Source organism: Malurus melanocephalus, unplaced genomic scaffold (assembly GCF_030028575.1).
Source record: "Malurus melanocephalus ecotype Western Australia unplaced genomic scaffold, MMel_1.1 scaffold_136, whole genome shotgun sequence".
In the NCBI taxonomy this organism is placed as follows: domain Eukaryota; kingdom Metazoa; phylum Chordata; class Aves; order Passeriformes; family Maluridae; genus Malurus; species Malurus melanocephalus.
In genome coordinates, this window is record NW_026623368.1 from 1,095,975 (window position 1) to 1,118,054 (window position 22,080).

Genomic DNA, 22,080 nt, shown 5'->3' on the forward strand with positions numbered 1-22,080 from the left:
ATAGTGTATCAGTTTTGTAATTCCAGTCTGACAAAAACAAYGCTTTTTTATAGTATTTTAATTTTTTTTCTAAATTAAGATGCACTGTGTTTTTGCCTGATAGCCATAACCTTATTTTCTGATCAGTTTTTGGCAAAGATGTTCTCATTAGTTTGATTTAACATGAAAATGTTAACCATTATGTCAACATGTTTTTATTTAGATATTTTCAGTGTGCAGATGCTGAGTACAATTTTCAAAATTCCTAAAGAGTTTAGGTGGGTAACTTCAAATTACTGAGCTACCAGTAACTTAAATAATGCAAAGCATGTTTTTCCGTGCTATGATTTGGAAGACTAGACAAGTTAGGTTTTATATCCTTATTATTTTTTTCAAAATCTGATTCTGGACATTTCAGCCTTTGAAAATTAATTTCTTTTATTAATAGATCAGACAGGTGAAAGCAAACAACCCTACTTGCTCAGTTGCAACGTGCGCGCTCATAAGCTTTTAAAACAATCTCAGTTTGAGACATTGTGTTGCAGCTGAGGATCAGAGCTGGTTCTGATGAAACTTGCCTGTATTTACTGAAGCGTGAAGCTCAAGACAAAACTGAAGTGGAAACTGCACAACAAACCATGTTTTCTCGGTATGAATGTATGAAAATGACAACTTTTTATCCACTGCAAAGGCAGATACATGGTTAATGACCTATATACAAGGGGTGRATTAACCTGTATGTAATTGCAGTTTCAGTAAATCTGTACTCATTGTGTTTTACCATGACTGCTTCTGAATGAGAGTCAGTGTTTCTGCTGTCCTGCCTCCTCCCCAGTCTTTTTTGGCTTTCATCTTCCTTCTTTACATTTGCATCAAGCCATCAGTATTTTGGCCAAGACATTTGATGTGTATGCCCATATTTGCGTGTGTATATATAAATATATGTATATTTTTAAAAAACCCACTAAGGTTTTAACTCTTTTAAGATTCTAGTGAGCTGGGTGAGTGAATGCCGTGAGTGGTATTTGTGAGTGATTAGGATTTCACAAGGAGAAGATGGTGTCATAGTAATGCTGTCTAAATTTGGTCTAAACTGGTTTGGGAATGTGTGTCTTGTAATGACAGTAAAGCTGAAGATGWGGCTTGTCCCCCTTCCAGAAGTTTTTTGACATCAGCACTGGTGATATGTTTTTGCTGTTTAATAATTTTGTAGTATGTAAGCTCCAAATCAATTGTGGGATATCTGTAAATGTTCAGAATTCTGATACAATGTTGTCTTGCACACTGAGAACGAAGTTAATTTTTTTTATTTCCTGTTTTTGTACTTGTAATGATCTGATTACTGTCATTACATGCTTTGCAGAATCACATGAACCACATGTGAAGTAAAGATTTAGAAGAGCTGAAATTGAGAATCATATTTAAAATTTTTTCCTATGCTGGCAGCRTAAGACCAGCTGTTAGGCAGAGTCTCACTGAAGAGTCACAGTTCTCAGCCTAGGGCAGGGCTTCATGAGGAYTGTGTGTCAAGTTTTAATGTTTACATTACTGCATGTTACATGCAGTTACTAGAAAGAGGGAGTAGTTTCCTTTAGGTAGACTGTCCTACATTTGTYTTCCTCAGGTTTTCCTCTGTCTTGCTAGACTATCTGATTTGTAAGAGTACTGGATTAAATGAGTGGTGTCCAACATTGCTTACTCTAGGTTTACTCCACGATGTTTTGTCTAAAAAATTCAAGCGTCCTTCAAATCTTATTAGATAGAATATAGCTTGTATAAAAGCCAGTGGAAAAATAAACTTTTTATTTATTTGAGTGATGTAGTGTCATGGTTTTCCTGTCACCTGTTGCACAGTTCTGAAGCACAGTAACCATTCAACCTCAGTTCCATCTTCCTGCAAGTGGCACTCTGGATATCCTGACTCCTTTCCCTCTTGTCCCCATGTACCTGTGAGGATGAGATTGTCCYGCCATTGAAAATAAATTTGTCAAGTAAACCTAATGAGTAGAAATCTTCAGGCAAATTCCAGAAAGGCATGTAGCTACAGTAAAATACCTTGAATTGGTGGAGGTACTGTGGAAGAACAGTGACCCAGACTATACAGACTCAAACTATTCCCTCAGTTAGAAGCTGAAGTGAATTGGTATCGCCCCAGCCACTTGGTAATACTCTTTGCCAGTATGTATGAGCATCATTTAAATGCATGGAATGGAAAGTTTGAATACTTGTGGCCTAGAAACTTAGTTGAGGAGATCTGACTTGATGGTCAGAACTTCCAGAAAATACCTCAGTTGCAGAATCAATCAAGGTGGCATTGTTTCACAGGAAGCAGGAAAATCAGAGGGCYAAAAGAGGCAAAAGTTTGCATCAACACATTGGAAATTAACCAGTCATTGTGGCTCTTCTTGTTAGGATGCATGTACATTTGGAATACACCTTCTTTGGAGAAACTTGTTTATGACACTTTCTTATTTTTAAAAGACTTTTAGACTTTCCTGGGTGCAATATTGTTTAAAAAGCTTAATGGTCTTTGAMTATTAGGCAAAATAAATCAGTTTGGGTAATGTTGGGGAACCCTGCAGTCAGTCTGTTGGTACTTGATAGTATGTTAACAGCTGTTACCATAGAGTTAACAACCAAACTTTGTGTACTGCTGAAACAGATTCTGGGATTTTTGGCTTTGTTATTATTTTTCAGGATATTTGGAGCTCAGTATTTGCTTTCTTGTACATGTTTTCACTAATACAGTTGAGTTCAAATTGGGAGAACTGGCAAACAAGAATGTCAAAAGATAAAGATATAGGGAAGAAATTACTTTCTTCTACATAGGTGTTTTGTACAATATAAATTATTTTTCAGTTGTATTTTATTTGAAATGAAATAAACTGATAATCTGGATGTCTCATGATAACTGATTCCGTGTAGAAATTGAACATGTGGTTCTTTTTTTCCCCACCTGTTCGGGAAGAATATAATATACATATAGGATTAAAGAGGAGTGTAATCCTTTCCATCAGGGCAACATTACCTTGTACAGCGGAGAAGTATATCCTAAATGGCATAATTCTTTTAAATAAATTGCATCTATGTTTTTGCATATTGAAAAAGCGAGTGTCCTATCTAGTGAATTTTTTCCCCAGTCCTTAATTCTAGTTTAAGTGAGAGTAAATGATTGTGAATCATTGGATGAACATTTGGTGTGATAATAAATTGTACAGTAAGTATTTTTTTTTTGAGACCTGGTTTCAAATGTAACTTTTATCACAAGTGAAAGCGAGTCTTCTAATCTAGTTTCCTTTGTAGCTAAGTCATTTAACTCAGYATTGCTCTTGTCTTTTTAAAAATGTGAAATTAAAAATGTATTAGATTACATTGTTTGGTGTAAATGTGTCCAGTCCCAGTCATACTGTACCTGACTTCTCCTCTTCCCTCATTTTAATAAGTACCAAAATTTTCACTCTCTAAAATGAGAGTTTAACTGCAGTGATGATTGTTGCTAGAAATAGTGGTTTTAGATAGGTTTTTATGTATTTAGTTGTGTAGTAAAAAACTTAAAAGATTCCTTTGTTTTATTAGGAGTCCACATCTCCAGTTGTTTCACCACAGCAATCCCCACCAACCTCTCCACATACTTGGAGGAAGCACAACCGCCATCCCAGCGGAGGGAATAATGAGCGACCTCTTGCTGGACCTGGGCCTTTTTGGGCTCCATTTAGTGAAGTGCAACCAGGTATAAATGTCTTGTTATGCTTTAGCTGTAATCTGAAGTTGTGGAATTCTTAAATAAGTGTCATATATGAGCTTAGGGCAGTTTATCTTTGTGTTTTCCAGTCCTGGAAATTTTCTTGCAGATTCAAGTGTCTGTGTTGACAGCAGCACTGTGGAATCTATGGTCTTGCATATGGCACATCCATTTCTTAGTGTCTCATGGGAAATGCTAAGGGTTTGGAAGGAGAGAAAGATAGTATGTAAGTTTTCCAGTGGAAAGTTTTTAAAAACAAAACTGATAATCCTGTTGAAACTGTGCAGGGGTTGTCAGTATACCTGGAAATATGAGGACCTCAAGGGAAAGCAGCAGATAATGTATTGTTTGTTTGAAGTATATTTCTGGTTGATTAGCTGAATTGCCAGAACATTTAATTTGATTTCTTTAAAGTTTATGTCAACATAACTGAAGCTTTTGCATTTCCAATCTGTCAAGGTAGAACCACTTGCTTCAATGAAGCTTTTAATCCTTTAATATTCTTCATTTAACATGAAGACGTTCCCTGTTATTCTATCACTATGTTCAGATTTAAAAACTTTCCCTCTTAATATGTCATATTTAAAAAAATTGTGTTTTCTTTTCTGATACCTTGGTAGTCTTAATAAATTTGGGAGCAATTGTAATTCAGGTTTTGATTTTGGTGACACTGCAAAGTAATATGTTGCATTTTGTAGGCTGTATTTTGAGACTGAACTTGATTGCTTAGTCTATTTCAGTTATGATATTCCCAAATTAATGTTGCCTTTTAATTATTGTCATTCTGTTGTTCTAGKCATCCATGGAAGAACAGGGATTCTATTAGAACTGGTTAGATAAGAAAACAAAATTTAAGAAGTGGAGTGGGTTGTATGCAGAGGTTTATGGCAGTGTCCTGAATGCTGGTTTGCTAATAAGTGCCAGGCAATTTACAATTTAAAAAAATAAGATTATTAGTCTGTTCATTGCATTYATAATCCCTTCTAAGAGTTCAGTCCAAGCCCTGCCAGCACTCAGTTTCTCAGTGTTTTTTTCTCCCATAGTTGACCTGTGTTTCTTTAAAGCTGAAATACATGTCCGGTGGCTGATTTCTAAGTTCTGAAGTTTTTCTAACTTAAACAACCAAGGACTCCAGGAGAGTATGCAAACTCTTCCTAGTGATGAAGAGTTTAATACTGTTATCTTAAAAATAGAATTGTAATACCATGTTAATATTTCAGTTTGGTAATCCTTTCCCTATGATATTTAATCAGTAAATTTTTCTGAAGAAGTCTGAGCATATTTCTGAACTAGTTCAGTATTCCCTGATTTTATGTTCCATACTGGAACACATTCATATTTGAAGTTTATTTAAATTAATTCAAAGAGGCTATTATAGAAGGTTTGTCTGTTGTGGCAATGCTAAAAATAAAGTGTTATTTCATATGTTAGTTTAAGAAAAATTGTCATCGTAATTTACTGTGGATGATCCTTTTGCACTGCAGCTGATTAATTATTGCTTTGAATTTCAGCTGTTGTAGGCAGTTCCCCCTGCCCCCGATCCTACATTTTAAGGACAGTGTTTGTAGAAAACTTATGTTCTCATGACATTTGGATAGAACCAGATAGACTGGTGGTTAGTTTTCTTAAAGTCAGCACTACAAGCTCATCCTGGTGGCAGTGCAACATATTTTTGAGAAACCAGGTGCGTTACAGTTTCAGTAGGTCTGTGCCATTTCACTTGTGATCCAAGAAAAATGAGAACCCAGGTCTCTCTGCTTGTATTTCACTTTATGCTTGAACATTATTTCACATAATGTGGTTTACAACTGTAATTGTGGAATCTCAAGAGTRAAAATGTTTCTGGTCAATTGTTTCTGGGTCACATAATAAACAGCATRTTGCCTTAAACCAGAAGGGCAAAAATCAGATCTAATTTTTTTATTGGAGAAAGATGTATTTAAACAGGAAGATTCTGACTTATGCATAGTAAAGGTTTCATTGCATCTTCATACTCCCACCATGAATGAATTCAAATAGTGCTTTCTCCGTTGAATTGGGCTGAATAATTATTAGATAATAATAGAATAATTATTAGATAATAACTCAGTTGTTGGTTTAAAAAATCTTGCAACTTACCTTGCATTGGAAATCTAAAACAATGCAGCTCTAGTTATCAATTTCTTAAGGAAGAAAATCTGTTCTCATCTCAACAGAGTAAAAGAGTTTGGATTTTACAATTTTTGTCACTGTGTTGCCCAGTAATTAGGACAGCGTTAATGATGCTTCATATGTTACTGGTTTCTTGAGCACTGTCACGACTAGCTCAGTATTCCTACAAATATGAAATCAAAAACCAAGGCTTGTTACCATCTTTCTTCAAGAATTTTTGTAAAGAGAACACCAATGGGTATCTCTATTTTACTTTAATATCAGGAATTCAAAGTCCAGTGACAGACACTGATCACCTGTGTAGAATATTTATAGTTATCTCAGGTCTCATCCTGAAATGTAACAGTCAATTCTCCTAAAACCTGAATCTCTGAAGTCTTTCCAGTGCCTTTGATTTAACAGTTTAAGATAACATCATTATTTTTAAACAGCTTTATGTCCCTGCTCTGGTTTGGTTTGCATCTCCGGTCTGGAAAAATCTTCACAGAATAATCTATTGGATGACTGAACACTTGTAGGAAGCAGAACTGTATATGCGCTGTGAACATATAGTTACAAGAGAGCAAAAACTAAAATAGTCCATACTTTTACATTTTCATTTCATTTTGCACTACAGCTCCAGCTGCTAGAATGTTGCTGAAGTTAACAAACTTGGAAGAAAGAACCCCTCTCTGCTTCAAATGATAGTTGAGTGGCATGTCAGAATAGGAGCTAGAAATGATTTTTTATTACCTTTTAGTCTGTTGGGATTGGAAGCAAAGCAAAACATTTATGTTGGTAGTATCCAACTAATTATTTAAAACAAGTRAAAAAATCTGTGGTCTTCTGTCCTAGGACATTTGTTAGCTTTCTTTGTCATGACATCAGAGTTCTGTGTTGATACCTGAATATGTATGGGAAGTTTCAGCCCTAAGCCACACTTTTCTCTTTGTGAGGGATTTTGTAGCAGTTCATGAACGCTTCAGGGGCCGAAGTGGAGTATGTCTGCTGTGCTAACAGTTCCCTTGCATATTTTGGGCCCTGGGATACTGGGCTTGCAGGGGACTGTATAGTCCATTGTCTCCTAGTTAATCCTTCAATAACTGATGATAATTGGCCTTGTTAAAAGCTATGGATTACTCTTACCTGGGCACAAGAGCTCTACAGCATGTTGTTTTATTGTCAAAATTGTATTCAGCTTTTGGTTTTGTTTCACCATAGATTGATGATAAGGAGAGCACTTGTTAGTTTGCAGAGTTAGTTGAAAATTCAGTTATAGTAAACCAGTATTTGTCTAAATACTGAAAAGTCCATGTTAACTAGATAGAACGTTTCTTACATATCTATTTATATCTTAAAGGGGGTAGCTTTAATTCCATGAGAAGAGAGATAGTTTTCTACAAGTTAGCAATGTGTTGGTAAGATATTCAAACTAGAGAAAGATATAGAGCAGCTACATGAATTTGCTAGRTCTTTGTACTAAACCTAGAGCATTAAACTTCACAAGCTTGTTCCAATCTGATAATTGGTCTTAGGCCTATTCTCCATTCAAAGTGGTGTCAGTGGTGTTTTCACTGATGAAGATRCACATCGAAAGTTGTTCCTTCATCAAGTTACAAATCATAAAATAAAAATAGACTGATGGTTTTGAGTCTTCTCTGTGACACAGTTTTATTCCAATTTCTCTTCCGTCTCTCTGTTTCCAGTTTGTGACTGGCTAGTGGCAGTTCATGAGTATGTGTGTAGATCCAGGTGTGCATRGTTACTAGTAATCATTTTCCAGTGTTCTCCAGCCATCCCATCCTGTGTCCTAAAACATTGCATTGGAGAGTAAATAATGGGAACAGTAAAGAATGTTCTTGCTGATATTGTTTGAACAGGGGAGAAAGGAAACAGTTCCTGTAATAGTTGTAAAGTACTCAAAAATTTCACAGTTCAGTCCTACTGGCATCTCCATTCCTGTCAAAATACTGCTTTGGAACAGACACTGTGGCGTGTGAATTGAACTATACCAAGACCGCTTGTGAGCAGTAAAGGAGGAGTAAACATATATATGATTAGTAGTGATAATGTCAGTGTTGGAGAGGCAGAGAAGGGGAAATCCAGTGTATCAAAAATAAGATCTGAGAGTGGCATATCGATAGGACAGATGGGAAGGTCTTGTCTGCCTGTGACTGACTGTTATCCCTGAAAGAGACAAGGTGGAAAGAGAATGAGCTTTTCCCTTAAGTTTCTTTCTAGTGTTTGAGAGTTAGGTGAACTRCTGAAGAAGAACCTTAAAGCAAATAAAGCGTTGTGAGATATATAATTTTGATTCTCAGCACTTTTGGATAAAGTCACTAGAAGCTCCAGGCGACATCAGGAGCTTCCAAAAGCGGTGGATGAATTTGGGACAAAAGGACTACTTAATAGTGCCTTTTTATCATAATAAAGCTAACTGAAAAGGAAAAAAATCCCCCACAAAAAATAATTTGATTAAATTCTCCTCCTGCAAGTATTACTTTTTACTCAATGCAATGCAAGATTAAATGTGTTCTGCCCAATTATGACTGTCATGTGTAGGAAAAGAACAAAGATAAGCCAKTTCTAAGCATTTTTCTTATTACTTTTCCATAATGGAATGAAGGACTAATTTCATATTACCAGATATTAAATAGCAGTATTGTATACTAACAATTTTACTATCACTTAAGATGTTAGTCTTCTGTGTGTCTCACAGATTCTCAGATTTACTTCATTCTGTGTACTGCAGTGTAGTGTCATAAAGCCTTCAAGAACCTGAAATTGTTGATTATCGGCTTCATTGATTACCTCCATATAAATGGACTTGTCATAGCAGTTTTTTTTAGTCAKCATCATGACAAGAAATTCTTGGTGTTTATTGCTTGAAATTAAATCTTACTAGCAGGATTAAATTAATGACATCAGTGTCCTATTTCTTGTTGTGTGGTGGGCTTATAAAAATTCACCAAAAGCTGACCTGTCTTAAAAGGAAGTCTCTTTCTACATACAAGGCAGAAATTCTTATCTAAATATGACTTTGACTTATATCAAGAGAAAGCATTTAATTGTGCAAGAAGAGTAGATTCRTTAGTTTCACAACTGTTTAGATTTAAGGAGTTCAGCATTTCTTTTGGGAATCGAGGAGTAGAAAGGGGTACAAAACATTTTGGTGTTTTGTACATGGAGCAGTGAATTGCCATATCTTTCTGTAGTTGTTTCATCATTGTTTTAATATTAAGAYATTGAACATTGGCAATGCTTCAGAAGTAGTTTATAGCAAGGCACAGGATGAATCTCAGTTGTTGTGTTCCAGATAGTTAATACATACCAGTTATCAGCATTCTATATGGATACCTTTTATTATTCTTGGCTTGTTTCAAGCAACTTAGTTAAGGTAGTGTAGAAATTATGTAGAGGAAAAGGATTACCTGCCCCAAAAAGCCCAATTCTTAAAAGGAATTTCCAAGACTTTGTTCCTTGAATGGCAAACTAAAACATAAAAATGAAAGAAGTTTAATAATGACAATGAAGTCGAATGCTAATATCATATGYCACTTTCAAATAGTACTTGTCCATACACGTGTTGCTTATTTCAATTAAATGAAAATACGAAGTGTTTATTAACTCATTCAAAACCCATTATATTGGAAAAATCCAATTTACATTTTATATGTCTTGCAATAAGCTCATTCCTCAGTTCTGTCTTTTTAGTGCAGATTGAAGCTGACCTAATATAATCATCTACAGGAGTGACATGTCAGGAAGTAAACTTTGTCACCTTGGTGCAATTTGGTTTCCATTTTTCTCATCATTCTAGAGTATATCTACCTGACAGGAGATATTTCCATATCCATAGTTCTTTCTTAGTTTTCAAGGTTGTCTTTTGAAAAGGAAATGTTTCTTCTACTTTCAGGCTCATCTACTTCTAGTGATCCCATATGGTCTGGCCATTCACCACCACCCCATCAAGAAAACTGGGTCAGTTTTGCAGATACCCCACCAACCAGTGCTCTTTTAGCCATGCATCCTGCTTCTGTCCAGGTGTGACACTTTATTGGTATTTGATTTGCCTCATTCAGATTGATGTTGCAATTCTTGGTTTTCTTTTTCCTTCATAATTTTCATTGCAGATGTTTACTGTGTATCTGTGCTGTAGTCTGTTCAGTGCTATTTGCCCCAACAGATACTTGTTTCATTGAATTGCCTTAATTTGGAATGATTAAATAAAAGCTACTAATTTTTAAAATGTCAACAATTATGACTTTAAAACATTTGTATTTAGCTTTTTATGCATATGTACCATCCTTTTTTTTTTTTTCTGCTTACATACCTGCAGTCATTCCATATGTATCAGTGTGCAAAAATACCCTGTCATTATCCTGGAGATGCAATCTGCCAGTGGTTTCCTGCAGTTTTTAAACTACTGTGAGATTTAACTATGCTTTATATTTTGAAGGCAAGAAGTTGAGAATTCGTAGAAGCATTTTAGGTAGATAATACTGAGGAAAAATATTTCATTTCAGGACCAGACAACAGTACGAACTGTAGCATCAGCTACAACAGCAAATGAAATTCGTAGGCAATCAAGTAGTTATGATGACCCCTGGAAAATAACTGATGAACAAAGGCAGTATTATGTTAATCAGTTTAAAACCATTCAACCTGATCTAAATGGATTTATACCAGGTACGTTATTCTTTACAAAATATAATTGTGGGTGCATCAGTTCTGTTACAAAGACTGCTTTGTTCTTAGGCTTGCATAATATTTTGAAGGAAGTTCTGCTTTTTCCTGATAATGTTCTATTATAGTTCAGAATAATTCAAGAAAGGCTAGAAACTAATTTGTGTTTTCCCTTCATTTAACCCTAGTAATTAGTCTCATTTTTCCCAGAACCATTGCTAAATAACTCATCACCTTTACAGTAAGTGTGAGTCTTCTAATGATTTCAGTTGCCTTTAATACAAAAAATGATTGTTGCCATTTTTCAGGATCTGCAGCTAAAGAATTTTTCACTAAGTCAAAACTACCTATTCTTGAACTTTCTCATATTTGGTAAGTGTGGTGATTATTTAAAATAATTACTAATGATAACTGTTTAGAAAATGACAGCTATCTAATAGGTAGGCATCTAATAATTACTTACTAGAAAGTTTTAKTAAGTAAAATTTCACTACTACACCATGATGTTTAGTCCTGCTCGTATTTATGCCAATATTACTTTAGTGGGCTTTAATGGGTCTAGGCTGGCACTATTTACAAAGCACTTTGAGAAAATTTTGAATTTTTCAGGGTTAGAAGTAATTTATTGGAGGTTGTTATTGTTAAAAATGCATTTAAATTTAAATAATTAGTTCTTATCTATCTTTATTCATTTATGTCTAAGTAAATGCAAATGAAATGTACAGAGTTATATATTATTTAATACAACTTGAGCTACATGATGACAAATTTAGCTTTGAGTTTGTGCAAATCTTCTATTTCATTGCATTCTGGAATTTGTACTGCATCATTGCATGCTATCATTAAATGGCTTACCTTGGCAGGTGCTATCTTTCTGTATAATGATTTATATTTCAGATATTTTCCCATTTAAAATAAATCATGTTGCCTCAGCACTGTAGTTTCAGTCATATACTTTGCAGAGAATCTGAGGCCAATCATACTGTGTCGTACTGTCTTAAATTAGTTAAAAACCTGGAGTTACAAAGGGGGCTTTAAATTAAGTTAAGCTATTGTTAATGAATGCTCATGATCTCTTAAGAGTAAAGCATGTAACACTGATACGAAATGTTCAGTAGGATGAAGTGAACAAGAGACTTTGCTCATCCAAGTAGCAAAACAGAAGCCTATCTTTTGGAAATAAAATAACCTTTAGAAATTTTATTTATACCAAGTTTTCCTTCCCAGGGAACTGTCAGATTTTGATAAAGATGGTGCACTGACATTGGATGAGTTCTGTGCTGCATTTCATCTGGTAGTTGCTAGGAAGAATGGGTATGATTTGCCGGAAAAGTTACCTGAAAGTTTAATGCCCAAACTGATTGATTTGGAAGACTCAACGGGTAAGATACGGGGTCAACACTAATGTCACTATTTTAGAATCATGCTTTAATTGTTGCAGTGTAGCAGCAGATATTTGTTTGTATGAGCAGAAAGCGTTTGTCAGTATGAAGTAAAACATGGTGCAATTTTTACGAATCTTAATCAGTACTCAAAGCTAATTTGAGCTTGCACATATTTCTGTAGAGGGTAGTTATTTAGGAGCAGTGCACATACACTATTATATTTGAAAATAGTGACGGTGTCCTTTAAAGGTTAAGGAAAACAAAATTGTCACAGTATGGATTTTATTCATGACCAGCTATTGTATTGTGATTTCCCAGTTCAGCTATACTTTAGACTTGCTTTCAAATGCAAATGCTTTCTGCTCACCCTCATTTAGTGAAAATATGGCATGAGTTTCTAAGTATTTAAGATACTTAGAAAATATTCCCAGATTGAATGCTAAGGGAAGGGTGAGTGTTTAAAAGTGCAGGATCAGTACCATAGATATTTTTTTTAAATTCAACTCCTGACTTGAAAATAGATTTATCCTTCATTGTGTTGGCACCTAGTTCTGTGCATTGTCTCTTACCTTTGGATACTCCCAGAAAAACCCGAATGTATGAGTTCTGCTTGTTAGAATGTGTCAAAAACTCTGTCCCTCACTGAAAAACAAACTACTGTTCCATGTCAAACTGGTGTTTAAAAACAGGATGTTTGTGACCATCTTTTCTATTTTAAAATAGATGAAGGAAATGGAATATTTTAAAGCTGCTTTAGATTACTTTTTAACAAGCAGTCTTTGCTTGGAAACTCAGGTTATATTGTCAGTGCACAGGTACTATGATTTGCTAGAATTTTATTTCTTTTCACTAAATAATTCAAAGGGAATCTCTTCATACTGTGTTTGTAGGTGGTCAAAGACTTTAATGTCAAAATTATTGATGAGTTCTTAAACTAGATACTGTGTTTCGTACTATCTCTGCTTTTTATCCATTTTTTTGTGGAAGTAGATTGGCTCTTCAAAGAGCTGCCACTGAAGTGTTTTCAGTATGAGTAAGCATTTTGCTATGATGATGACATTCATAAGAAATATCTGCAGTTAATTGGGCTGATACATAGCAAATGTCTAAAACCTTCCCATTCTGTTTTTGTGTTAATGTGATGATCAAGCAAAAATCTTGGAAGGAAATGCAATAACATTTATTTGTATAAACCATTTTCTACTAAAAAAAAAACCACTAAAAAAACCCCAAAAATTCCAMACCCAACAACTTTATTTTTACTTGGTCTTCTATTGCCTTTATTGGTAGTAGATTTCAGCTGAAGTTGTCTGGAAACCTTGGACATTGAACCAAAAATGTTACGTGTATGTTTAATTGTTCTCATTTTACAGGCAACTTTGTTAATATAATACTTTTGACTTATTTTCATGAGGTACAAAGTGGTCTTTAAATCTGAGAGAAAACTGCTTTTAAAAGTTTTGTCTTTGGTATTAAAAGGAAGTTACCCTGTTCTAGTGCATGTTAAAAGGTTACCTTTCTATGTAAGCTGAGCTTAAAAAATACAAAAATCTGATTGATGCTTTATTCTGCACTTATTAAGAGCTACAATGGAAAATTAAAATTCTTGCAAACTTAGGGATTTTGTCCAGTTAGTTTTATTTTATTTATATATTCATTTATTTGGGTGAGCAGCATTGGAAATAGCTAATCTTATCTATCAGATAACATGATTTATCACCAACACTTCTATGCTGAATAAAAGACTTCAAAGGAAGTTATTGATGTTGCTATAGTTTTGTGTTTAGTTACAACAGTCCAAATCTCCAGTATTTGTTTACTAATTTAAAAGTTAGTGATAGGTCTGTGTGCAGACTGTTGGACATGCTGAATTACATGGGTTCATCTTAAGGACTGTGAATCAGCCTAGAAAGATGAACGAGTTAAATTTTGGTAATAGTTTSTTTTTAGTTCCCGTACAAGTTGTATTTCAATAAAGCTTTTTCCAAAAAGCTTGGAAAAGTTTGTTGTCATAAAAATAAAAACTATAAAGTATGACACCAGAGTGTCTTTTTGAGTGCACTTTTTGCATGGGATAAAACTTTCTCAAAGAAAGAAATGGTTAATGATCTTCTACTGATGAGCCTCAGTGTGAATAATGTACACTCAAACTGTTGAAGATTAATTACTTGGCTGTCTTCTAAACCAATGTGCAAGATGGCAAACTTTATTTCATAAGTGTTAACAGTGCCATTACTAATCCTGTTCTTTTGTTAGAAAGTTTCMCATTAATCTTCTGCACTTGAGCAGTGTCTTTTTCCATTTTGACTTTTGAACTAGCGGCGTGCAGGAGGAGTAACAGAGGGCTCCCTGCACCCTTTGGCAGTGTTCAGGCAGAAAACAAGTCTCATGAGCTGCTGTGGCAGCCTCTCCCTCATCAGCTCCRCTATGTGACCAGCTGCAGGTGTTCCAAACCTGTTTGAGATATGGTCTTGCTTTACATCTGGTTTCATGACTAGACATAKGTATTTCTTTCTCATGGCASAGATTTATTGTRTAATTAAGCTTTTATACAGTTGGTMATTTTTCTAGTACAGCAGTAYCTCTCTACAGAATTGTAATTCCTTCTTACTCAATTTTATCTCACTAAAAGCCACCAATCTCTACAAAATTTGAAAAGCTGGTTTTGCTTTTCTGTGAATTTTTGTTTGGGTTGCTGCCACGGTGCCATTTCTTTGTGAGAAAAAGAATCTGCCATTCCTTCTTACAAAATTTCTTTAACCCATAAAGTTTTCCATAGAATGCCTTATGCTTGTTTCATGATGGTGTTTGCAGAATTCTTTGAATTACTGGTAGCTGTGTAGTTTATCCATAACAATTTTCATCCTTATCTTTTGACTTTGTATTTTAATGCTGAAAGTTAGTTCAGTTATCTAGAGTACCATCAGTAAAATGAGAATTTTGARATTTTTAACTAAATAGAAATTTTTTATTGCTACACTTCAGAGCAATTAACATGCAGTATGTTTTCCTAAAACATTGCCACTGGCGTATTTTGGACTTAATATATAATTTTGTGTACAATGACCACAGCACATTGGTCACATTATGRCACCTYGATRTAACCTATGTAACTGCTTTCMCTAAAGGAARACARTRCAAGATGCTAGATGTTGGGCATAATTTTGGAAACATTATGGAAACAGCCTCATGTCTGTCTGTTTTAGGGAAGTTTTCATGACCTTTGAAATTCTGATGACTCGCTGGTTTTTGTGTGTGGCTTTTTTCATGTCAGTAGCACCTCAGTTGCCCTGACCTCAAGGTGGCACCATTAATTTCTTTTTGGACTTCATTGTTTTGGCTGTTCTCTTTAGGCTCAGCCTCTTGTTGTCCTCAATGGCTCTTTGGAGGCAATAATGGGTTGTTASTTTTCAGAGGTACAGTTGGTCACCATTAGCTGTTCAAGTATTCAAATTTCCATTTGATGTTGGATTTGTTCTTAGCTTCTTTTGAATGAAAGTTAGKCAGAATAGTGAATTGTCTTAGCAGAAGAACAGACTGCAGAGTTCAGCTCTTTAGGAACCTGAGACCAGTCCATTTTATAAATTTTGGTCAAGTTTTCAGCCTTACAGCATGTAAAACATGTTCTTGTGGCTGTCACCTTCCATCACATAAGCAACAAGCAGTCCTTTTTTTAAATTAAACCTTCTTTCGTATTTTGTCTTGCCCACAGTTTTAATTCTGTGGACTGCTGACATCATGTTAATATGTCTGGCTACTTGTCACTCTTTCAACTGTTCCTGTTACTTACACTGCACAGTTAGAATCTGAACTTTGAGGTTTTTTGAGGCTCTCAGTGCCTTGCTTTAGCTTACATTGTGATATCTAGAATAGGMGACATTGCCAGCAGTGTTAGGCAGAATGCTTAATCTGCTGTTCAGATTTACTTTGAAAGAAAACAAAAGAGTGCCCAAAGACAGTTGCAATGTGWCAACTAGTACACTTACTCAATATGTAAAATGCAAATGTGGAAACACYATTGTTTCAGTAAGAGGCTTGAAACTAATATTCTCYGTGGACTAATCTAAGAGAATGGTTTTCTTAATCTGCATTCATTTTTTTCTGTGTTTGCATTGAGATAATGATTTTGCTCTGACCTTTCATACAAGGAAGTATTTTATTCTGTAAGATGAAATGTTCAGTGTAGGATATGATTTCATAAATGGTAGTATGAAATTACTTTCTAATAATGTAGGAAAAATTGTGTAGTTCTATATGTAATCCAAATCTGAAAAAAATACTTAAAGGCTGAAGTACGGTGGGAGATAACTCTGTACCATGCTATCTTCATAGTCTTATTTTCAGAAACATCCTTAAAAGAAGAGTAGCACCTGACACKCAGCGTATTTAACTTAATGAGAGTTGTTGGGGTTTTTGGTTTTTGTCTGCTGCTAAGTATTTKCTTGAAAAAGATGAAAACAAAGGGTTCTTTGCATTTTCCATGAGGTGTGAGTAACTTCTAAAAATTAAATGAACGCAATTTGTGATTTTTGTTTATAGTGATTCCTGTCGTTTCAGAAGTTGGGGAGCAGGCTGGTGAGGTAGGTTATTCCAGCTCTCCAGCAGAAGCACCTCCAAGCAAGTCTCCATCAATGCCATCCCTAAACCAGACCTGGCCAGAATTGAATCAGAGCAGTGAGGTTAGCACTTTTATCTAAGAGTTATTTCATTGCCAGTAAATAATTAACTTGTGTATGCATCCATAATTTGTCATAAGTGAATTGTTGATCACAAATCATAAACAGCAGGATAATAGACCAAGAAAGTTCTGAGTAAATTGTAAAAAAAATAACACTTTTATTCTGTTTTTTTCTGTCTTACTGTGAGWTGAGCTACTATTTAAAATACTGTCATTAATCACAAAGTTATATTAATCACAAAGGTATCTCAAAGCATGTTTAAGCATGTTTTGAAAAAGTTGAATTAATTCCTGATTTTTTTCATTTAGGGCATGTTTTTGGTTGGGGWTTTTTGTTACCTCTGAAGAATTTTTTTAGCAAACACTCTTGCTAAACTACAGATCTGGACATTGACTTATTTTTGGACTTATTTCTGATTTTAGCCTGAAATATCATGAATAAGAGAAGTCATAGCCCTGGGTTTGTTTCAGAAATAGAGACTCAGAGTTTAATTTGAAGCCRGCCATTGACTAGTTTTTTGTAAATCTTAAATTTTTACTGTTATATACTTCTGATTCATCATCCTTAACCATACAAATTTGCTGTATAAGCAGTCTTCTGTAATAGAGCTGTATTTTGTCAGAATTTGAAAGTTAAGTTAGCAAGCAGTATTTTTTATATTAATTTTCCCCAYAAATGTCCATTGCTTAAAAGGCCTAAAAGGGGATTGATTTCTAGATCTTTCTTGTTGCTCTGTTTTAACTTTTTTGCCTCTGACTTAGAGTAAACCAGTGTTTTATTCTAAGAGCTACTTCAGCTCCTCRAAAGTGTTTCTGTTTGCAGCCATATACAAAGACAGTGTAGGCTTACTTTCCTTATGAGGGGGGGGAAAGAGGGAATAAATAAATTGTTTTTGGAAAACTGTTTTTTCTTATCTGAGTCTTGATAAGAATTGAAAACTTATTTTAACATATAAGGTAGGTAGTTCTGTCAGTAGCTGAGTATTAYCTTCTTCTATTAAAAGAGCTTTTTGTGTTTTTTTTCCTTTCTTTGTTAGAGTTCAGGTAAATAGAAAACTGGTAGTAAAATATKCAGACAAACCAAAGGAAAGTCAGCATGAAGCAGAAAACAAGCATGTTTTTAGGATTAAATTTAGGAGCAGAGGAAACTTCCTTCATTTCTGAGGAGGGAAGGACTTCATAAAGTCTGCTTGTCCTCGTAAGGGCAAATGCTAGCCACACAGTCACATCCTTACTAAATAAAAAAAAATGGAAATTATTTAGTGATTCTTAGTTCTGTTTGACAGTAACTCAGACTGCTGGTAGGAAGTTACATCCTAAGAGGGAGGTGGAGCAGATATTCATTCAGTCATTGCTAAAAAGCTGTAAATATCTGCATCTGTATTAAAATTTGCATAGATACATTCCCTTGTGTTTTCAATAAAGATATAATAAGCTAATAATTTGGTAACCTGCATCCTGATTGAACCAGTTCCTTCAGTGTCTAATATAACTGTCACCAACTGAATAGTGTCATTCCACTAGTGGAACAAAGTGAATTACAATTCTGTCAGCTAGAATCTTGTCTTACAAAACTGTCCATTCACATAAATAAGGTGGTATTTTCTTTCTGAAAGTCTACTAATAAACTTAAAAGGTTTGGAAAATTCTCACAGCAGCTGTACTATTGGATACTAACTATACTAAAATAGAGTTGAACTAAATGTTCAGAGTTTTTTGTTCTAACACARAGGAATTTCTGATTTTTCAAATGTGTTGCTCTGCATGTTTCTTTCTCCTCAGCATTTTCTCTTCAGCATGAGTCAGGTCAAAGTCCTCAATGTTTTAATTCCATGAAAAAAATCTGRTATTGCTGCAGGCACCAGTCTAATAGTTTCCTCTTTCAATCTCTTATAAGTGTCATCAACAAATAATTTGCTTGTAAAAGCTCTGCATCTTTGGATTATCTGTCATTCCATGCTGTCTCATCCTATTAGTCTCAAAACTATTGGTTACTCTGTTCTTTCAAGCTCATAGTTGATTTATAGAATGCAGTTGCCAGGCTCAGTTAGTGGAGGCTCCCAAGTATACACCAAGGCATCATTTTAAAACTTCAGACTGAAGAGCACCATTAAAATCTACCTAACTTTGGATACCACATGCTTCACATTCTCATCTCTTCACTCATTACTTCTTTCTCRTTTGAGACATCTTTTCCAAGCAAGTCTCAAGGTTGAGCACTTAGTTCTGGATGCTTAAAATAAAAAACCTACTGGTTTTTTTTTTTTATGAAAACTATCTAGTGTCATACAGTCATATTAGCTTTAACACAGATATGGGTCTTTGCTTTTAAGTTCACAACTGTTGCACCTTGTTTCAAATGTCTTGGTGCTCTATTAGTAATGGTTCAGGTTGCTGTGAGTTTCAGTTTCTAATAATTAACCTTTAGTTTTGCAATTGTAGAAGACAAATACTTTAGTTTTAGCTAACATGAGTTTTACCCTGTCAATGCTTTTAAATTTTGCAGAGTTAAAGATTCAGTCCAGTAGATTCTTAATATATTTAGCTTTTTGTTAACCAGGTAATTAGCAGTAGCTGGCTTCTGATAGTATCTCAGGATTGAGCACAACAACATATTTCCTAGAGCAGTCAGGAGGTGTTGGTGTTCATCTGTCTGTATCCAGCTAGGAAGTCTGAGGACAAATGATAAAGGTATCTGCACTTTGGCTTCAGAGCAGTACAGTAAGAGAAATGGAGCATCCATCTGTAAAAAATAATATTATACCATTTATCTTAACTATAAGTGCTGTGCTCTCTGTGGAATTCGTGAAAAATTAAGAAACAATATTTSTGTAATCAAATGATCTGTTTACCAGTCTCACTGGCAACTTTCAAGCCACTGGCCAAATCAAGTTTAAAAGGCTAGTGGTAGACCTAAAATAAATATTAGTATGGTTCATGAAAATGAGCAACTGTGCAAGTGCAAGAAGCCAAATCAGGAAAAAGGCTGGCAGAAGTTGGCCATTAAATTTCTGATTTAGTAAAAACTGGCTCACTGAACAGGTTTATGTAGCTCCAAACTACTTGCAGTGCTGCCACTTTGTGAAGGAGTGGAATGACACAAACTGTTTAGTACAGCAAGTTTTAAAAAGGGGGACAGAGCAGTTGGGAATCCTTCCTAAAAAGCTTTTATTGCATTCTGTCTGTGAAAAGGATAGTTTTCTGTGTTAAAAACAAATACAAACAAAAATCTCACACTAACAAAAAAACATAACAACAAAAAAGAATCAGAAAAACAACCACCCCCCATATGAATGCAATTCCATAAYCTTCACCCTAAAGCTTGAAATGAGGATATAAGGCTTTCTCTACAAGAAGTTTCACCATGCATGACAGCAATTACAAATTTAGTTMATGTTTTTCTATTTTCATTTCATCTGATTATAAACAGTTATTTAGGAATTTCCTTAAGAAGTTCTTTCTGAAATAACTATTTTAGACTTGGTTCACATACAGGCTGTTCAGCGAACATAGTTTGGTGTAGAGGAGAACATGTGATTAGGTTGACTGTCACCATATAGTTTGTCCTCCATCTTCTGGAATCAYTTAGATTGATTTACCTATAGAGATGGGGCAAAATTATCACCCAGAATCACACTCCAATATTCTGAGTTGGAAAGGATCCACCAGGGTCATTGAGTCCAGCTCCCACATTCTTTCCACAGCCATAAAGTAGTTCTTGTCAAATTTTCTGAGCACTAAAAATTTTGTAATTGTAATTTTTGAAAATTGTATTTGTAGTGTTYAAAACTTGCTTAATATTTACTTGTTACTTCACCAAAATATAACAGATTTARCATTTCTGTTGTGAGTGTTTTAATCTGGATTCCAGGTCACAGACTAATTTTATGTACTTCAGTGCTTTGCTGATCCAGTTGTGGCTGTAATTTGACTCAGTTTGCATGAGGACTCTTGACGGCCATGTATTGATACAGCATGCCCATATCTTGTAAAATTGTTCAGAGATTGACTTATTTGCTTTTAGCAATCAACAGTATGTTTGAATTTAATTCTTTGCCTTGTCAGTGATTTAGACTTATGAAAATGCTCTTTTACAGCATAGAATCACTTCTCAGGGGTTGCACTGGCAAGCTAAAMTGGTGTGATTGGAGTACTCTGCTCAGTGTTTACATGTCTGAGATTTTGTAAGAAAACCAGCATTCACTAAAGATGTTTAAAACTTGGCAGCTACCAAGCTGAGGAACCTTTCTGTGGATTTTACAATTACAAATGCACACAACATGTCTCTGATTTTTATCTTTGAAGTATGTGAATGGCTTAACTAGTCTTTTTACTTGTATGATTTTCATTGGCAAGCATGACCTCTGAAGGTACTTGGGTTGCTGTGTACTTGTATCTTCATTAGAAATTTGAATGTAAAGTGTAATATTGGCAGATTACAAACTCGGTTCCACGACAGTCTCAGACTGAAATAGAAACACTAAATATATATTAGTGTGCTTTCCAAGTGAAGTACTCTCCTGTGCAAATATAGTACTTTCCAGTGCAACCTCTGAACTACTATGCTAAATCTCCTCAGTGATCTTTTACTCCCATCTTCCTCATCATGCTGACTTCTCTCCTCTGTCTGTTCAGCAGTGGGAGACATTTAGCGAACGCTCTTCAAGCTCACAAACTCTGACCCAATTTGATTCTAACATTGCACCAGCTGATCCTGTAAGTCAATCACTTAGCTTGCTTGTTTGAAATTAATTTTATTAACACTGAATTTCCATTCATTGTATTTAGCTGTTATGCATGATTCCATGGACTGCTTTTTGGGGAATGGTGGCAGGCTTCTTAGCTTGTTTGCTTATTTTCAGAATATAAATTTCCTGGTACTGCTTGTGTTTAATCTCTGTGTGCAAAGAATGCTTTTTGCCTGTTGATTTTGACCTAATACAACATTGCTGTCAAAATCTGTCATACAYCAAGTATTTTAACATGTTTTTTGAAAAGATGTCTAAGTCAATGCAAGAGTCACTCCCAGTGATAAACCAGTTCTGTTGTAGGTTCTTAATTCAGTGTTGTTTTGGCTTTTTCAASTTGCAGAGCCTGATTTTCATAAAGACAGTGCCAGCTTCTGTGAAAAAAAAAAGCTACTAGGCTTTAATGGGTGTGGTATTTCATATTTCAAATGTTTTTACCAAGTTACTTATTAATAAGGCTTTTAGTGTTTCTCCAGCTAAACCTGTGGTGTTCTAAGGCTTTACTCAGTGAGAACTGCTCTGAAGAATTATGTAGTTAAATATCTCACGAATTTTGGGAGCCAGAAATACCCTACAGTGTTCAAGTTCTGCTGGTTTTAAGCTCTACAGCRCGTGACATTAAAGCAGTTCTGAAATGCATTAGAAGTGCAGTATTTAGCTGCTGCTTTCAACCTGGTTTTTTTTTACAAATTTAATTACCACTGAGGGTCCATTTTAATTTAATTAATTACA

At 34.9% G+C, this 22,080-nt stretch overlaps 1 protein-coding gene across 10 annotated transcripts in view; it reads left to right on the forward strand.

Moving 5' to 3' along the window:
* Nucleotides 1–22,080, forward strand: part of REPS1 (RALBP1 associated Eps domain containing 1) — a 63,317-nt gene that overhangs the window by 24,936 nt on the left and 16,301 nt on the right. For 3 of the 10 annotated variants that reach the window (XM_057370898.1, XM_057370896.1, XM_057370906.1), the window contains exons 4-10: nt 3,556–3,709; nt 9,768–9,895; nt 10,378–10,540; nt 10,846–10,909; nt 11,765–11,919; nt 16,462–16,601; nt 21,236–21,316. In XM_057370898.1, coding sequence (XP_057226881.1) covers nt 3,556–3,709; nt 9,768–9,895; nt 10,378–10,540; nt 10,846–10,909; nt 11,765–11,919; nt 16,462–16,601; nt 21,236–21,316 — 885 coding nt within the window. The remainder of the gene's footprint in view (nt 1–3,555; nt 3,710–9,767; nt 9,896–10,377; nt 10,541–10,845; nt 10,910–11,764; nt 11,920–16,461; nt 16,602–21,235; nt 21,317–22,080) is intronic. The other 7 variants (XM_057370899.1, XM_057370900.1, XM_057370897.1 and 4 more) reach the window with 6 other exon arrangements.